This window comes from Apteryx mantelli, chromosome 3 (assembly GCF_036417845.1).
Source record: "Apteryx mantelli isolate bAptMan1 chromosome 3, bAptMan1.hap1, whole genome shotgun sequence".
Taxonomy (NCBI): domain Eukaryota; kingdom Metazoa; phylum Chordata; class Aves; order Apterygiformes; family Apterygidae; genus Apteryx; species Apteryx mantelli.
The window spans coordinates 103,649,117-103,668,920 of NC_089980.1; the positions used below are offsets into that span (position 1 = coordinate 103,649,117).

A 19,804-nucleotide genomic window follows, 5' to 3' on the forward strand; every position below is an offset into this window, starting at 1 on the left:
GGGAGCTTTGAGTGTTCTTCTAAGAAATGTATTTTTAATAATGTAGGGCATAATAAAACTCCCCTTGAAGTCCAAAGGGAGGTCTTTCACTCAGTCTAGTGCAAACAGCAGCAGCGAGGCAATGAGTGAAGTGACTGATTTCAGAGATTTTATGCTCTTTGTGAACTGTACAGCTTTCCCTAGGCACAGCTCAGAGGATGAAGTAAATTATATACATATTTTAGCTGGAAATGTAGGCAACCATGGTGCATTGTTGGACTTCATTACTATTGTGTAGTTTGGGGAAACAGGTTGTTCTGTATCTTCTGTAGATGTCATGTAAAGAGATCAGTCTCACAATTAAAGATGCTACACATAATTACTTGACATTCTCAAACATTACAAATGGTAATTTAGTTCTAACCACACAAGATATCTTAGAGTAGGAGGTAAGTCAGGCATTGCCCATATTCTTTAGATATGTTACTAAAAAGCAAGGTTGGTTCTGTACACAAATGCAGCCCAACCCTCTTTTGCTGTATACATTACATGAGCTTCACGGTGATAAATGAGAACACCACACTATGCGTTTGCAGTGCCCTGAATTCTTTCACTTAGATCAGTCTTCACAAGCATTCCAGTCTTATGCATTGCCTTAATAGTAGCTATTTCTATAGAAATTTGAAGAAATTCTATCCTCATTTATTTCAGTGATGGCACTTTTTTATTTTTATGTTGTAATTTTTTTTTCCCACTTAGAATCCAAATAATCTGAAATTCTTCATTTCAATTTTCAGGAAAGGAAAATCTCAAAATATAACTTAGAAAATCCTTATCTAAGAATCTGAATGTTTCCAAAAGCTATAAATGAATAAAAGTTAGGTTTTTACAGCAAAAATTATTTGATAGTCTTATGGAAATCTTTAACACATTTATTATAAAATGGGCATATATACATATACCACCTCTGCTTATCAGACAAGTTAACACTCGCTTTCAAAATTCATTCATCAGCACATATCTGTAAAACTTACAACCAAAATAATGAATAACAACAACAATACAAAAACTAACGCCATGACACAAGGTAGACAATCTGTGTATCACACATACCATATTCTTGAGTTCTCAAGTACCTGCCATAGGGCTCATGGTAGGCTTTAGTCCATGAATATTACAACCAGATCTAAATCTAAACATCCCTACAATTCATAATGATCTTGATCCAGAAATCTAATTTGAAACTATCATTAGTTGGAAGTGGCCTAACGATATTCTAATGCAGACTGACAACTGAACAGTAACTCCTCCCCATTCTCTACTCACACCAAACCACGAAATGCCCTGGAAGAATCCAGAGGCTACAAAATTAAAAGAAGCCCAAAGCCCCCACTGAACTATACTGATAGCATGAGGTACAGCAAAGGAGAGAATGCTTGATTTAGATAAGTTACAAGAAAGCTTACTCCCATTTTAGGCAGTGGTCAACTATTTGTTAACTTCATAGAGAGAAAAAGCAAGCCCTGCTGCATAGTCCATGAATTGACAGTACTATTACAGTTCATTTGTGTGACTCCATCTGTCTGACTTCCCAGAGAAAATCACTCGTGAAACCTCATCAACCAAGAGGAGTGATAGTCACACAGCTTCTCAGTGGAGGACAGTATCAAATCAGTATTGTTCTCAATGAAAGAACAAATATGCTGAAGAAAAAGAAGCAAATATTTTATAAACTGTAGAATATAAAATAGGACCTACTGTACCACTGCCCTATTTAACCAGGTTCTCAAAATATTACATTAGAAATTCATTAGTTCTTTCATTTAAAAGCACATTTAATACAGGAGTAATTTCTACATTTTGTTACATCTTTGCCATTGCCAGTAAAGCATTGGTGTTGATAATTAAATTACTCATTTCTATTTGATTGATAGGAAAGATGAAATATCCACACAGAAAACAGGTGGCAAAAAGCTGGAAGACATTCCTTCCATTTCTACAGGTAAAAATCAAAACTGCTTGCTCCAAATCTACCCATTAAACAGACTTGCTAAAGCCAGTGACTTGTAGATCTCAAAAGGCTGTAGTTTAACGAATGCAATAGAAGCATGTCAAGTTCAGTGAACTACAATAAAAACGCTTTGACAAAATGATCTATAAAAAGCACTTTTTGACTTCTCAATAGCATGTCTGCTACGCAAATGTAGCATTTCAGGTTTGTTTCACAGTTTTTAAATGCATCTTCTGAACTATGTTTTCTTTGTTTCATGTGCAGTGAGTAAAGCTAATTTTGCTTCAGTTATGAAATAACATTTAGAGTGTCAGCTGCTGCATTTTGTTAGCCAAAATAAGCAAACAGATGAAAATAAAGAATGAGTAATAGCCATAAAGTCACACTGATGCCAAAATATTAAGATCAGTAGATTATTCAGTTTAGATATATCAACACTGTTGCATACCATAGTTCTTTAAAACAATGCTAGAAAATCACGCAGTGATAAGAATCTGTAAATATGACCAGCTTGGTTCAATGAGGAAACATCCTGCATATATATTTTTGAGGGCTGTACATGACAGAACCTTACTGACAGTGACTTCCAGCACAGTATATTTGCCTCCAGCTAGAAAATTCAGTCTTCCTCAAAGCCTCTTGTTACTTTAAATTGAAGCCCTAAAGAAGGGTGTCCATTATAGAGACAATTATCTCAGCTGCCAAAATCAAAGAAACACATTCAGTTATATATATTTCAGTGTAACAGGAATTGCTCATGTATAATATTTAATTCACATGACTTCATACACACATAGACAGTTCCATTTTGCTTTCAGTCACAAACATGCAGCTCTATTGATGTTTCAACCAGAAAGAAAGGTCATCTGTTATACAAAAAGATGCAGCTTTACTCATGCCACAAGTCATGACCACCTTTAAATGGCACAGGCTTGCACCCCAACACACCCTCCTTAAGGAAAGCTTCTCCTGCAAGCTGGCAGCTCAGCGACAGAAAAAGAAGATTTTTGTCTGTCTGATGCGCATTCCATTCTTGCTCGATTTTATTTCAAACTCTCGCAGGTTCCCCCAGCCCGTCCCTTTCTGCATACGCACCGGTGCTGAATGGTACACTGCTCAACGAAATCATCAACGACACAAAGACTCCCGTGAAGGTGAGGACAGCCTACATTCCCATCCCACTTACCTGCAGTTTCTGAACTCAGCGGGCAAAAAAGAGGAGGGTGGGGGCAGCCTTATAAACTCTGCAGCTCACAGCCATTAGCGCTACACTCTGCTACTGCTGATGGGACTGAAGGGTTTTAATTAGCATCTATTCTACACTGGAATCGTGAATAACGTTTCTTGTAGCCTTGTTTTTCATTAAATTCTGTAAAAGCGCGTACCTTTCGAGCTTTCCGCAACACAGTGGACAGGACCAGACCTTCTCACCTCCTTCCTGCCTCGTCAGTCAGCCCCCCAGAGGGGATCTCCTCCACCAGAGTCTCCTCGGGCAGCACCGAGAGCCGCCCCGTCTCCGTGCAGGTTTACAACCGCTCCCAAGCGCCGCAGCTCACGTCCGCCAGCGCTCGAGGAACAGCCGTTGTTTGCCCGACCGGGGCTGCTGCGTCGGGGCAGCGCCCCTCCCCCCACCCTCCCCCGAGCGGCTGCGCGGCCGCCGCGGAACCTTCTGGAAAGCGATGAGGGCCGCGCGGTGGAGCTGCCGGCGCTTGGCTCCGCCGCCCAAAGTTTCCCAAACCGAGAGGAAAGCCTGTCCCAAATTATTACGGCCTCAGGATCTAAAGAAACAGAACCATCTTAATGTACTTGCCTATATATTGCTTATCTGTATCATGGCTCTGGGAGAGGAACAGCAGATACAAATATGAGGAAAAAATGGGTCTAAGATCTCTTATTTGTGTTAAGTTTGAGATGGACTAGGAGACTGGCATTGATTAATTCCTCCTTTCTTGCTCTCCTCATTCTTTCTTGGCCCAGTCTTTGGTAGCCAGCTCCCTAAAGGAATTTTGAAAGTCTTATAGCAGCTCTATGTATAGCATGTATACCTTGATCACGTTTTTATTGTAGAACAGCACTGCGTGCTCTAGCTCTGACTGATGAGCCACTGAAAGTTATTTTTTATGTACAGCACAAGACATATTTGTCTGAAACTGAGGCATCCTAAGTAATGATTTAGCACAGCTGAGTCATGCAGAATGGATGGGTGCAAAAAGTATTCTTTCCTGTTTTGCTCATTTTTGATTACATTAACATTTTATCTCTTATCCCCTGTCTCATAATAGGACCCATTTCTTGTTCTGCTTTTTCTTGGAAGCTAGCAAAACCTAGACGTTAGGTAAGGGACTGATCTCCCCAGCAGCACAGTGCCAACCCACCTGACAGCAGAAATGGAAACACCGCCTGTGTTGGATTCAAAATTGATGAGCTTGCTGCTCTGTTGGGCCAATTTCTTCTTTAACATTGACTTGCTCTTGTTGGTGGGTTTCTTTTGTTTGTTAAAAAGCCTAGCTGAGAGTAGAATTGCCCTTCAGCAAATAAAAATGTCAAAAATAAAGTATTCAAAGAACACAGAATATTTAAGTATTACTAGTAAGTATAAATATGCAATATTTATGCAATAAATGCAGTAAAGAAAAACTTGTTCTAGATTCTTTGTGTTTTTAACAGGCAAACATAATAGAACCCTGAAAGGTTTTATTCAGAAAAAACTGAAAGGTTTTATTCTGCAGTAAAATAGATTGGCAATGGAATAAAGGCATGATACCTGTTCACATTAGTAATGAGAGTTATAAAGAAGGACTGAGAGACTGACAAAAGGCAAGAGTTTCCTATGTGGCCCATCTGTATCACCTTTTCAGGTACTTGCATTCCAAGACTTAAAATCTGAAGCTCAGCTTTGCTTGTGAGTGAGGAGCAGGAGAGTTCTCCTGATCTTAAAATTAACAAAAGCGTAATATTATATCTGGGATGAGTTAGGAAATATTTGTGAATGCACCCAAAGTGGCTGTCCTTCTTATGAGCAGCACACAGTAGCCTGTAAATGACATGTCTTCTGGAGATTAACATTATTAAAGGAAAAAATTAGAAAGTGTAGACCAAAATTGCACATAGTGTTATGAAGCAGTAAACAAAAGAAGAGTGCTTTTAATAACAGTAAATTCAACTGCATAGGGAAGGTGTAACACAAGTAGCACCAATTCTATTTTTTTTTTTACCAGAAAACAAAACAAAACAAAACTGCAAATATCTAAACATGAAACAGCATCAGACAATCTGGCAATCTCCTCTGATCGACTAAAGGTGTTCTGAGCATAGGATACCAACTAGCTTTTAGCATTTGCTTGTCCCTCTCCTTAATGTCACAAATCTTCCTCCAAAGTGGCAATTAAAGCTGTATCACTTTAATCATGGTGGAAACAAGAAAACTTTTTGCAACACTCACTCTGCAACAAATGACTTGTTTCTCTTTATCGTCCTCCTTTATGCATATCAATAGCAACTTTCAAGCCACAGTGATAAAAACTTGTTTATAAAGGCAGAAGAATTAAGCCAACAGATGTGGTTAGGAGTCCTCACCCTTTGCGGGATAGAGTTCAGAAAGTCGTTTTAGGGAAGGGCTTAAGAGGGAGCCCTTCTACCTGTTAAATATTGAAGTATGGGGAAAAAAATCACTTAGTATTATTTCTCCTCTTTTTTTCTTTTGCCTTTTTTTCCAGGAGCTGGGAACAAATACAGTTCCAGAACTGCCTGTGGAGCAAATGGTAGAATTCAGTGTCACTCTCACTAATCAGGAGTATACAGCTGAGCTTAATGATCTCAACTCCCCACAGTACCGGCAACTTGCTGCCAAATTTCAGCTACAGGTAAGGAGGCTGACTAAATGCTTTGTACACCTTGATAGACTCATAATAAGAAACTACAGAAATGTGCTCACAACAGTGAAATGAAGGCACTTTGGCAACTATCCCTAACTAGGTATCACACTGCAGCATGTTGGCCTATTAAAATGCCAGTTTGCAGGTTTCTAGGGAATTGGTCACTGCTGGTCACTGAGGGATATTAATGGAAGTTAGTAGACTCTCTAACATTGCCAACTCTCTGCACTAATTCAAGATGTCATCAGAACTTCAGGCAAGTACAATATGAGTATCACAAGTATGATTATAAACAAGACGGCAGTAGAAAGTATAAGCCATTGCACTACACAAGGAAAGATTAGGAGTATTATTTATATCATAGCAGCACAGGGCAGAGGGGCACTGGTCAAATGATGTACCTTCATAAACTCACAGCGGAGCGTATCTTTGGATGTTCAGAAATCATCATTGTTCCACAGGAGTAACATAACTATTAAAATGTGTAATAAGGCCTTGTATTTTATGTTCAAGAGCACAAAGTTGGGGTACTCTTCCATACTTCATGTTTGCATAGTGCCTGCCATCACTGGGACTTCCACCATGAAATAGAACTAGAATCTAGATAACTGTCCTCATTTAAACCAGATAATTTGTATTGTCTCCAGTTTTGCTTCAGGTATAGCCATCTTCCCCCACCATTTAGGACATCTGTTCAGCTACCAAGCTAACAAGACAACATCTTTTTCAACAGTAAAGCCTCAGATAACTGGTGAACAGAGTATTAGCCCCCCTGTAGCTTTAGAAACATCATTTGGGCCTGATCAGGAATTAATGAACAGTACTTTGATGTAATTTAATTTCTACAGGTTAATAAACCTAATGAGAAATGTAATACAAATGAAAGAAATTAGCTATCATTGTCTGAACTATTCTTCAAAGGCAGCGGCCAACAGATCTGAAAACAGAATGATTTCCAAGTCATTTTGTTGTGCATTACCATAGTCTTTTCAAGACCTGTAACGTTTGTGGTGTTTTTATATAATTAATAACATTAACTGAATGTTCAGTTATCAGTTTAATAGATAGCAGTTAATGAGCTAAGGTTCCCCAAAGGTTTGCTCAATAAAATTAACTAAAGCTCCTCATCAGTTTCACAGGTACTCCTTAGTGCAAGCTATTTTACTATCCTGGTTCAGTTTCAGCTATGCATAGAGAAATGATGATGCAAGTGTTGGCAGAGCTGATGAAAAGTGGGTTCTCTGGAGATTTCCAGGATTATTCTCACATAGAACACAGAACTGCCTGCAGGCTTTGTTTGCTACACATAAAGTTTTGTAATTCAGCAATCTGATTTTTGAGTTATTTCGCTACTTTTGTTTTAACAAGTTCCTATTGCATCTATGAGGAATATAAGAGGAAAAAAATTGGAAAGTTTCTTGACTGTTAAGCTATTTTCCATTTTCATGAAATTTTATCCATCCACTTTAAAAGTGTCCAAAGCTGTTCTTGACATGCAGTTTTGAATAGAAAATGAATTGTAACCCAAGACCATGAAATGCAACTGGTGTTCTTTCCTCCAAAGTATGCTGAAGGGGTGAAAGTGAGGAGGTTAGAATCAGAAACTCATCCAACTGTATGAACTCCTGCACAAACTCCCATAAAAGCCCTTGTGAGGGTTGGGACTGTGGGGTTCCAAGCTCCTATCACCTTCTAATTCATTCTAGGACATGGCAAAAGAGAGGAGTTACAGCAGACATTACAATGTAAATGTTCTGAAGGACATTTATATATTACAGAATTTACTTAAAACCACATGAAAAATGGAATACACATTCAGTTGCTTATGCTACTCAGTGAATCGAGTTTCATTTGGCTAAAGTAGGAAATATTAAGCTGCATGTGTGCATACAGTTAAAAGAAAGCATTATTTATTATGGTATAAAGTGAACCAGGAAGAGACAGAGCCCATAGCAACAGTCAACTGGCAAAATATATCTAAAAACAGATTGAGTGTCATCACCATCAACATCAGTTGCCATTTTAGGTGCCTGAGGGTGTCCAACTGTCTGCATAGGGCTTTCAAATATGAGAGCAGCAGCTGAGCAGAAAACCTTGAGGAATCTAGAATGATACTACTGGCCTACATTTAGGAAAATCAATTTTATCCTGCTGACACAGATTTTACTGATATTTAGGCCCTTAACCTCTGTTATCTTTAGTATTATTGCCCTGAATACTATTAAAAATCTCCCTGCAGTCTAATTATTAATTCTGCTCCACTTTTACTAACTCAAACCAAGCTCAAAAGTGAAGCAGTCATCTGAGTTCCTTCCCTACTTTCCTCTTGAGAGAGATGGTCAAAGGGAGTATAGATGATAGGCCATTTTCTGCCCTAGACATTAGCTTCTCTACTGCTTGCTATGATGAAAAAGACACCTAGGCAGATACTGTGTAGCTGACATCTGGAACTGTGATAATATACTGGTCCTGGGCTACTTCACTTAGCTAATATTAGAGACACAAAGAAAGTTGTGGAAGTTACCTAGCAATCTTTCTGACACCTAACAAAGAACATCTTCTGTGTTCGTAGGGTTATGTAACACCCAAACCCTAAGATGCCGTTTTAATACAGGGAGAATAAATCTGAAACTCTCTCAACCATTGGTGAAACCTAGAAAAGAACAGGCATTAAGCAACAACCAACAAAACATAGCACCTTGGTTCTTTCAAAGACTCAAGAAAGGAGGAATGGAAAAAGTGAAAATCTCTGCACACTAGAGGGCTTTATAGATGTTCCCTACTCACCTTCCTTGGAGTTACCAGCCATTTCCAGTACTACTGAAACAGCTAACCTGGTTCTGACTGCCTACCAGTTCGGACAAATTCTCACTCATGAATGAATTTTAAATTTATGCTGAGTTTGTACAGAATCATACAACTAAAAAAGAGAAAAGACCTCCACATTTGTTCATACTTTTTAAGTGATAAACTGAATTAAAAAGACCTGATTCCTCAAAAGGCTTTTTCACTTCTTTTCAAGTGCTGACTTCCCCCTCCTCCACAGACTTTACTAGCAGATGAAAGGCCTAAGGGATGTGCTGCCTGGCACTTAGCAGGACCAGGAAGTTAATCAGAGAGGAACTGTGCATTTAAAAAAAAAACACCTTTCCTCTGATATACTAGAAGTACATAAAGTATTTCGTTTGACTTAGCTGTATAAATGTTACTACAGTTTGAAGAGATCAGTTTGTTTCTATCAATGTGCTGGACCTCAATACATTGTTAGTGCTGGAGGTGCTAATAAAAATGCTTACCCTCTGAAGTCTGCAAGATGCATACAAAATTCACATTTTCTGTTCATTATTTGTGCTTCATATTGGCTTTTCTATTTAAAAAGTTCTAACTGCAATTACTTGCATTAGAATTAAAAATATATGAAGTGACTGTACAAGACAGTTAAAATGTTTAATTCATAAATAATTTCACAAGTAATCTAAATCCATCTGCATTTGGTTAATATTTTTAAGTAATTAATAATTTACAGTTAAGGTGAATTACAAAGTAATTCATGAACCAAAATTTTTGAAGATAAGAAAAACGTTTGATTCAATTAATACCAATTTGACTTGCTCTATTATGAACTAGATTACCACTAATTTACATAATTACAATACCAAAAAAGCTATAGTTTGTATTTCATTTTGCCTATTAACAGGTAATACAGACAGCATATACAAAACCAAATAGTGTTTTTAAGTTGAGCAATGATGATACTACAGAAAGGGCTGTTGACACAGTTTCCTAAAACTTTTACTGAAATATGAAAAATGTGGTCTAGGTAACTAACCTGTGCTTTTACTTTTTGGCAGCAGATATTTGCATTTAAATAAATCATTTAGCAGCAGAACTTACACTGAATTAATGAGCTTATATTTTTTTGTAGATGCAAAAAATATTTGAGAAACTTCCAGGATTCAAAGAAATCCATGTGTTAGGATTTAAGTAAGTAAGAAAATGGGACTCATTTTTCTGTTGGCTGCTAGGATTCTCATCTCCCTTCCCTCCTCCATTATTAAGAGACCTATTAGTAGTGGAGCGTGTGTTGCTGTAAATAGAAATTAATTCTCTGGGAAAAATACAGAGAAAATATGGAGAGAAGTACAAACACATCCCAAGTGAGGCTATAAACCTTTGAATTATTAAGGAGGAGAAGTAGTTCTGGTTCCCTGAGGAAATTAGAAATACTGTTTCAGGTGACTTATTAATGTTTTCAAATCGTTTGTTTGCTAGCATCATTGAAATAAGAAATTTCTTAAATGGCTTGGGCAAAGAGGGTTAAGAGCATGAATGATTTGAATGGATAGCTTTTTGTGTGTGGATCCTGTGCCCTTTATAGAGCACAGTGAAGGTGCTTTGGCAAGAGTAGGTTGCAGGAGGATATGATACATTCACACATGTAAAATTTTTGCACTTTTCCAGGTGTTTTAAACCATTCAGATGCTTTACTTTTGAATCAATTCCTGTTCTGTCTTGCCCTTCTTATATTTTTAACTTCCTCATATGTTTACTGCTAATACAAGCTACTATGTATTGTTTCAATAGAGAATCTACAGTTTTTTCAAAAAATGAGTATTTCATGTGGTTGATTCCAAAGATAAGAGCATGTGATATGTGAAGAGTCCAGGGAAAACAAAATTACAAATAGTAATAAAAAACAGAAACTGAAAGGGGAGAAAGAGCAAGAAGAGACATGAATTCATGTGGGCTTATGTCACAGCCTGAAGAAGATTCAGTTTTTCTATTAATATTTAGTACATCTTGAAGAATAATCATATTACAGTGTAATTTTAGACAAGAGCTTACTTTTCCCAGCTTTTCTCTCTGCAAAATTACTGGGAAAAGGGAGAGATAAGAACAAAACAGAGTGAAAGTGAGTTGTTTAACATTTTGATAGACAGTGAAAGGAAGAAGAGCAAAAGCTGACTACTACAGAACAAGCAGAGAAAATCTGTAGAGGCATCTTGCAGTCACAGCTTACGCTAAGTAACCTCCTTCAGTTGCGACTCCAAGAGATTTGGGATCAATTTTTGTTTAGTATCTTGGTCTTAAGTCTCAGACGCTGATGAGAAAGTACGTTCATCAATGTAAAAGACAAGGATTGCTTCCCAACAGCAAAAATAGGCTTAGATATGTTGCTGTCTATTCTCCTTTGGCTGTTTTGGTACATTTGTTAGCAGAATTTGCCATGAGGCAATACAGAGGGACAATATTGGAGATGTGCTAGAGAATTCATCAGGGAAATAAAAATAACAGGGCATCATGCAGCATTATATTACAGAAGGTCACTACAGGCATGTCATCCAGATGCAATTAATAGGTCAAAGTTACTCTGCGACTAGGATCTGAGTAGGCAACAAGTACGGTAACAGTAATAGTTGCCACTGTCATCATAGGTGTTCATTACCACTGTAAAAATATAGAATAGCGATGACAGTACCTCAAATTGCATTATTTGTCTTGGAAATATGAAAGCAAATCTTTCAAGCTATCAAGGTAAAGTAAAATTCCTGTTTTCCCACTCATGAAGATTCCCATTGTTTGGAAGAGAAACAGTGTAATGATGGAGAGTAGGCTGTAATTTTCACTGAGATAAAGACTATAGAGGACAGACAGAAGATAAAATGTCATGATGTTTTTGATGTATGACTGCATGGTTTGCCAATATACATGAATCTCTGTTTTTCTTTTTTTTTGCCATGCATTCTCACACCCTTTCTTCTGTGATGAAATGAAGACAGAAGAAGGAAAAAGATGGGTAATTTGTCTGTAATTAATAAGATAAATCTTTTTATAAACTAATAAATGTAGATAGGTACATCCATAAATGTTTTTTATCTTGATGTGACAAAGTAAATTGATTTGTGTTCTGCCCAGGTACAGGATCTGAGATAAAGTGGCAGGGACAGTTTTTGCCTTAATCTGAAAGGTTCACATAATCAAATTTTGTCAGTATCTCTCTAGAAAGAAGGGAATTGTCTGAACAAAATTCCCATTCAGATGACTGGAGATCTCTGTTAGCCATAAACTTAAAGTAAAAAAATAGGGAAACTTCATATTTACATTTGCATTTTTGATCAGCTGTTTCTTAGCTGTGTTCCATATATACATTCTGCTGAGTAAGTATGTAGGATTTGATTGGCTGCCTCAATTACCAGAACGGATAGAATGGTAAAGAGACCAGTTGTTAGTCTGATAAAATGCAGGGAGCTTTTGACTGGTAATACATACAACTGTGGAATCTTTTGTTATTGCTTGAAAGTGCTCCTGGCGATTAATTTCTCTAGCAAGTCTCAAAATTTCTCTTTTACCTGTATTTTAAAAGGAATAGTTGCCTAGTGCCTTTCCTGTATTTTTGTAATGTCACATAAATACATAGCACGTACTAGATAAGATGAAATTTCTCTCTCTCCGGTTATGTGAAATTGTAGAAAGCAACATAGTGCAATACAAATGTTTCACAATATATTTGTTATTTTTTCACTTTAGTTAAGTACATTTAGCATTTATGAAAAGTGCTGTATTAATAATTGAAAAGATTCAAGTCTTTCGTTAAACTAGTACATCTAAGCAGAATCTATACACACTCAGCTGGACAAGCTAACACCTACTGTGGAAAGTGATTTGCTTCCAACATTAGTTAATTTTCTTGGCTGTTCTTCAAAAAGAGTGAAAATTGTATGAAACATGATAGAATTTTTGGTTATGTGTAGTTCTATAAGCTGAAGACTGTCTACTCACTTTTCATGGGTTCCTGCATAATCAATAGGTGATTATGGCTTCTGTTAACTTCCAGCGTGCATTTATGACTGTGTGAACCGATAACCAATAACTTCACACTGCATTATCAGTCCTACAAGGCTCTGAGTAGTCAGCTTTAACTGGATTATGTTAGGACATTTTTATAATGTTCTTCAAAATTGAAATTTTTATTAAAAAATTATGCATAGAAGAAAAAAGGCTTAGGTATAGCAAAAGTAATTTGGAGGTGACCATATGGCTAGAAAAAAGTTTATCTGTGTTATTTTTACAGGCGATGATATGTTTGGGCTGCATAGATTGTTTTTGTTTTTGTTTTTTTCTAAATTCAGTCCTCAACCAGTAAGTGATTTTGTTGCACTGGACATTATTGTATCCTCCCTTTGCAGATCAAGCAGCACTATAGCACGATATGTGGTAAACTTTGAGAGAGATGGCTCAGAAATCAAAAGCCCAGCAGATGACATCTCAACTATTGGCTCTAATAAGGTTGAAAATGAAAAAACTCCACCTTCTCCAAAGGAAGAGAAGGAGGTAGCAGCAACTAAACTCACAGTAATAGATCTTCAGCAACTGGTTGCCACAGCACTCCGTGAGGACAAGTCCCTGCTGATGGACCTTGGAACACTTCAATTTAACGATGGTCAGTAGGCAGGCCAGTACAGGCACAGGTCTAAACCTTGCCTTGCAAATATATGCAATTTGAGTAAGGTCTTTGCCTCCCTCACAGATCATTTTCATTTGACATAGCCCATTCTGCTATACTTTGCATAGCATCCAAAGGATGCTTAGATCTAAGTTAAATTTTAAAACAAAATGGCCCTTTATAATTTTAGAGCCTAACGTCTAATCACATTGGAGGATCTGTTTTTATAGGTCATTTGTTTAGAAAAGCTGAATATTTTGTAGATTCAGTCAAATAAGAGAAGAAACAAGAAATATAGTACGGAAATTCACAAAATCATTTGATTTCCCAGTAAGGACAGTCTCCTGTTTTTAATAAGAAAAAAGTGAGTGTTTCCGCTAACCTAGATTTAGCTATCTGAAAACTAAGCCTCCATTGTAGGCAAGCTGTCTAACCTTCCAGTGGAGTCAGAGGAGAAAGGCAAGCACTTTAAAGAGCATTTGATCTCATGCTAAAATTGGTGGTGTGAATCTCACATTGTGAGGGGGCATTTCTTTCCCGGAAGCACAGATGGAGTGTAGATGACAAGCTTAGAGTAGAGAGCTAAAGCTGGGTGAGGAAAAACCCCAGCAGAAGGTTCAGAGGCTCTATCATGTCCAGTAATCCATCGTAGATATCCCCTTATAGTCCATCAGTTATTTTTTCAAAGCTAGCATAGCCTTAGTTTTGGAGAGCTAGGTTAAAAATTGGGAAAACAGTTCAAAAGTTTTTTTTCATATTTATATATATATCAAAACAATGTTAAAACACTCAGCAAATTTTAGCCATACCATTTCATTTACAAACAGCAACATTTTCTTCTGTCAAAAAATGTTTAGATGAACTAATATTTTTGGCATGATTAAAATGTTTTATTTAATAAAGATTAAAAGTGACAAGAAAAAAATTAAGGGGTGTAAAACATTTTAACAATATAAATTGTTAAGTAACTTTTTTCCCACTAGCTATTTTTAATTACTAGTTTTAGGAAATCAACTTGCGTGTATGTATGTTTTACAGAGCTCCTCAGAGAAGGTTAAGGAGGCAACTGGGCATTAAAACCAAAACTACTGAGAGTAACAATGGTGTGGGCTTTGGGTAAAACTGAAAAGAATTTTAGCTTAATGAACAACACAATGTAATGAGTCATCATAACCCATGTGGATTTCACTGATTGGTTTGTACTTCAACTGGTTTTAATCATTCATCCAGCTATGCATGGTTCAGCCCTCTGCAGACCTATCCCATTTATACTATATAAGGAGTACAAAGAATAGTGCATATAAAATTCCTACTTTCCTCACAATTGTCAGTTTAAATTGAAGTTTATGCCTCTTTCTTCTTAACATTGATTTTTAAAAGTCATCTTTTTGATGGAGAATAATTGTTTTAATACTGTTTTTTACTGAGTTTATAAGTTTTGATCAGTTGTCAATGTGACCATCTTTGAACTATTCAGTTCTCTGTGTGTGTATATATAAAAATATGATTATTTTTTGCAGAATCTATTAAACCACCTAGTGATTCAGATAATGATATCCAGTCCATGGTCACTGTTCCTCTAGCAATCCCTGAGTTGGTAAGTTAATTCAAGGTGAGATTTTTATTCATTTCTCCACAAGAAATGAATGTAAACAGTCTAAGATATATGCAAATATAAGGAAAAATACTCTAGTACTAAAATACATATCTGTCTTTATATAAATTCTGCAAAGATAAGTATTGTGATGTTCCACAGCAAAAGCAGAGACATTGTTTAAAGTATTTACACATGAATACTGCTGCTTGATTACCTTTGCCATTTTTAATTACAAGGTAAACCATGGCTCACCAGTAAAGTAATACATGTCAGTGAGGAAAGAAGAGCAAATGATAGAGGTAGTAAAAGTCATCTTTCTTTGACTGATTTTAAAATAACAGGCAATGTGATTAGGATCACATGCATATGTCAAACATTTTATATATCCCATGACTTCATGATGAGTTAGTTGTTCACAAGATCCTGTGACTAAAGATTATTAGCCTTTCTAGCAGTGAAAGTTAATGCAAATGACTTTGCATTGATCTTTTTCCCTCTGAATCCCTTTTTCAGGAGGAATCCATGAGTGTTGAACTTCCACTAGCTTATCCCAGCCCAGCACCAGTGGACCAAACAGGAGACATCTTGGTCAATGAATTTGCAACTGAAATCCCTGTGCTAAGTGGAGAGATCAGTGCCCCTGAAGACTTTAATAATTTTTTTTCATCTGAAACTGCATTCCCTACCAAACCCTCCAGAGAACTGTCTCGAGAGAGATTTCCTCCAAACACAGAAGATACCACTACTGACCAACAAAGTTTCACAGTGCCTTTCAACGCTCTGGGTGGCACTCACAGTCCTCCAAAACCAGAAGATTCCTATTTGCTTCCTCCAGCAGATGAGTATACCAGCAGTGAATTAATCACTGATGACTTGGAGTCTCCAACAGAGCAGGCTATCATGCTGGCAGTTTATACCACAGGTAGCTTTACCCCACTCTCTGAAGCAGAGAGGAAGAAAGAGCTGACCGGTATAACAGAACCACCTTTCAAGGAAGCTGACCAAGATGGTCTGGCTGGACAAGGTAAGATGCAAAACACGTTTCCATTAGGAAGAGTAGGAGAGATTCAGTTGTTACTACACATACACAGTCACATATGGGTACTGTAAACATTCCTTTAAGTTTTCACTTGTCACAGAAATATTTCTGGACCATCAAGGGTAGAACATACACTTTGCATTTCTGATGCCCACTTCAAGAAAATCCTATTCTAATTGACTTAGAGGTTGGCAAAGCAAAAAAGAACACATACCTAAGGATAAGACAGGATTTGTACAGGGTATTGTGGTAAAATTTCACAAACCCAAAGCAAAAAGACATGCCAGAAAAAAATAAAATAAAGGAAATCTGAGGCTAGCACAAATAAGAATAATTCCAGTACTTAAAACATGGGAGGTAAATTACTTTGAGTACTACAGACAGGTCTGGATGATGTCCACAAGAGTATCATACAATAATTTATTCCAAGCAATGAGTAGCATGGCTCAGAAAAATTTACATTTCTACAGGTCTGATGAATGTGAAAAACTTTTAAAAAATTACTCTTTTCCATGTTTGTTTATTCAGTTTTATCTATACTGTAGTTCTTTGCTTTATAGCATACAGTTGTATAAGAAAAAACACATTGTAAGTCAAAAACACAAATACCTACATAAGTCTGGGTAGAGAAAAGTCTGTATAATCTAAAATGAAAGGATAGCCATGTTTTTCATAGCTAGCAGAAAAGCGTTGACCCTGCAGATGAAAAAAGTCAGCAGGAAGATATCAGGATGAGCTTTAGGGCACAGACAAATCATGGTTTTCCACAGAGCAGCAAAATACTGGTAAGGCTGCTGCCTCCATCACCTTCACCAGCAGCCTGGAAAGCCAGGCTGGACACAGCGGAGAATTATGGTGTGGAGGTAACTGGCGTGTATGGGGCTGCAGCTTCCACTGGCAGAGCAGCCTTTGAGCAGTAGTTCCTGCCATCACCCTCCATCTATCCCAAAATTCCAGCCATCGTAGAGGAAGCAATATTTCTGAAATATAGGACCAGAAATATAGGACATTCCAGAAATATAGGACAAAATAAAGCTTTTTACTATTCTGTTGTACTCATACATCTCAGTCTCACCAGCCTGGATCATCCTCATGCTCTCAAGAAACACTTTAAGGAGGGAAGACACTGCAGAGTGTATCACAGTGTTTTTCCTGTGAGAAAAACACTGATGAGGAGTGGATGGTGGTCACATCCCTGTATGCGTGACTGGTAAGAGCCTCACTCATGAACTGTATTTTCATAATTGCTCTCATATTGACACAGCCTTGCTTTGAGCCGAGCTGTTTGACATCCTCTTCCTGCCTGACAATTAATTCAGTTGCACAATTCTCCTCACTCACTGCTATTTCCTAGCAGTCTCTAGAAAAGCTGAATTTTCTGGATGTTTGGCAGGTTCTTTCTGCCTCTGGTTCATCTCCAGCTGCCTGAGAGCCATGTGTGTTTAGCATAGCTTTCTTTTTGGCATAACGAGCATTGTCATGGAAGAGAAAACCCCATCACTTCTTGCAAGAACTACTCCAGATGTTCCCAGGACTGGAATTCACCCATCCTTTGTGCCAGACATGCCAGCCAGGTTTTTTTGCATCACTGGTTATACAGGGTAAGAATTCCTCTGTTTTCACTGCAGGTTTTTCTGGTTTCCTTGTTCCCTTTGACCATAAACTGACAAGCTTCTCTCAACATTCTCCCCCATCAGATTCGCTCTGCACCCTTTCACTCTCCCTGATTGTCACTGGCTGCTTCAGATGTGCTAAGAATGCTTTTTGTGAAGGTGCTGCTTTAGTCTGATGCTCAGAAGAGTGAAAAGGTAAGTCTAGTTGTGTAATTTTCTCAAGCATGATATACAAGATTGATTAGCCTAAAATTTTTCCTTAAACTGAAGCTGAGGGTGAATGCAAAAGTTTCAGCACGCACATGTTAAGATGCATCAAGCTTAAGAAAAAGTTCATAGTATGCTCACTGTTGTGCTCAAGTTAGTTAGAATTCGATACTGAGAGTCCTACATGTATCCTGAAGAGTCCTAAAGATACTAGAATATGTGAATAGCATATAGCAAATGTAGATAGCCTGCTGTTCAGCTATCTCCTTGCTGGACACAGCAGAAACAACCTAAACAGAATAAAACTTGCATCACATCCTCAAAACATACTTAAAAATGCTGAATTGAAATATAATCTGAGCAAAAAGGTACGAGACAAATAGAGTACTATCTATTTTCCCAATTTAACACATCACTTGCTTAAATTATCCAGTTTCTCCTGTTCAGTTTCATTTTATTTTAAGGTTAAGCTTTCCTTCCTTCAAATATGATTTCTTATTCACTTCCCCCAAATATGCAGTGTAAATACACTTTAACAAAAGCACGTGAGACTCTATGCATTTATATACAACTGGTAATTCCATTGACTCAGTGACATTTTTATGTAAAGTACAAAAACAATTTATATTTCTGTTGAGAAAATTTGCCTATCCAGAGGCAAAACTCCTAAGCCACTTGTACAGTGAAAAAGCGTAACACTTCATTCTCCACCTATATGCAGGGAGATGTACCTCAGTGCTCTGCGACACGTTCAGTTATACTTTTTCATCTAGCTTTCTTCCACAGACACGGGCACACATTGCTCTTTCATAGTTTCCACATGTGCACACCTGGACCACATTGCTCATCTCCCACACTCATACTTGGAGTCTCTCTCACACAGTCATCATTTTGCATCACTTAGTCAACTCCCTTACTCAGCTCCTGCAGTTAATTCTCATGCACCTCACATGTGCCCTTTTAATCTCTCAGAACTAACCTTTCCTCAGTACCGCTGTTTCCAAAATGCTATCACTTCATATATGTTTCCTTCATATCCTATAATCAGCATTACCCTCCTGGCTGTCCCCTTCCATGTCAGAGCTATTTTACTCCAAAGTAATCATCTCCCTCCCTCCAAATTCACCATAATATTGCTTCTTTAAAATGATCCTACCAGCCAAAACTTAAGCTTTTCACTGATTGCAGGTAACCCTCCGCTATTAGTGAGATGTAATGTATGTAATACAGACTTTGGCACATTTCAGTCTCAGATCCTGTCTTGTGTTAAAAACAATATACGATAACCTTTCTGTCTGTATGCAGGCATGAGATTGAAGCAGAAAAAATGATAAAGTTCTCCCACCTGCTCCCAAGGCTGACAGCAACAGCCACAAAGGCTACAGAGAGTCAGAGGAGAGGAGGAAGGGAGTACCTGCTGTATGGTAATATTTAAAATCTGACAAACCTACAACCCACCTATACTTCTTTACCTTCTTTGTTACAGTGTGCATAGAAGCTTTCCCTCCAGAAGGGGTATGTAGCTGCTGCTGCTATGGCTCAGCTTGTGGTAGCTGAATCTTTGATTGCATTTTGTTCCAGTTAATTTTTTTTGAAACTAAAGGGATGAAAACTCCTTTGAGGAAGTTTACATTCTTCAGGCACTGATTGCAGTAGTTCTAATCCTCTAATAAAAAAGGAATATAAAAAAGGCAGAAATAAGTTCAGAAGTTTAAAGGCCAGTATCACAAATAACTTCAATATATTAACATCTTGAAAAATTTATTTAGAAACTTGCCACCAGTGCAGTAATAAAATAAGAAAAATGTTTTTAAGTAAATGATACAGACTTTTAGGCTGAAGCTGTAAGATTACCCTTTACCAGGTTATAAATATGTGAAGCTACTGAAGTTTACACATCATATAGTCCTATACTAACAAATATCAGCCAAAGTTGCACTGCTGAGACTAACATGCCCTGAATAATACATTTCCCTCACTCAGTAAAAATCCTTGATTTTGCTAGAAATGCTGGCTTCAAGAAATAATGTATTATGACC

The 19,804-nt window shown here is 37.4% G+C and overlaps 1 protein-coding gene across 1 annotated transcript in view; it reads left to right on the forward strand.

Annotated features, from left to right (window-relative positions):
• The window catches only part of IMPG1 (interphotoreceptor matrix proteoglycan 1), a 48,609-nt gene that overhangs the window by 6,928 nt on the left and 21,877 nt on the right, over positions 1 to 19,804 (forward strand). The window contains 9 exon segments of the mRNA XM_067294595.1: positions 1,914 to 1,981; positions 3,053 to 3,144; positions 5,707 to 5,853; positions 9,791 to 9,849; positions 11,642 to 11,662; positions 13,053 to 13,306; positions 14,830 to 14,906; positions 15,420 to 15,640; positions 15,740 to 15,930. Of these exon segments, the coding sequence (XP_067150696.1) occupies positions 1,914 to 1,981; positions 3,053 to 3,144; positions 5,707 to 5,853; positions 9,791 to 9,849; positions 11,642 to 11,662; positions 13,053 to 13,306; positions 14,830 to 14,906; positions 15,420 to 15,640; positions 15,740 to 15,930 (1,130 nt within the window).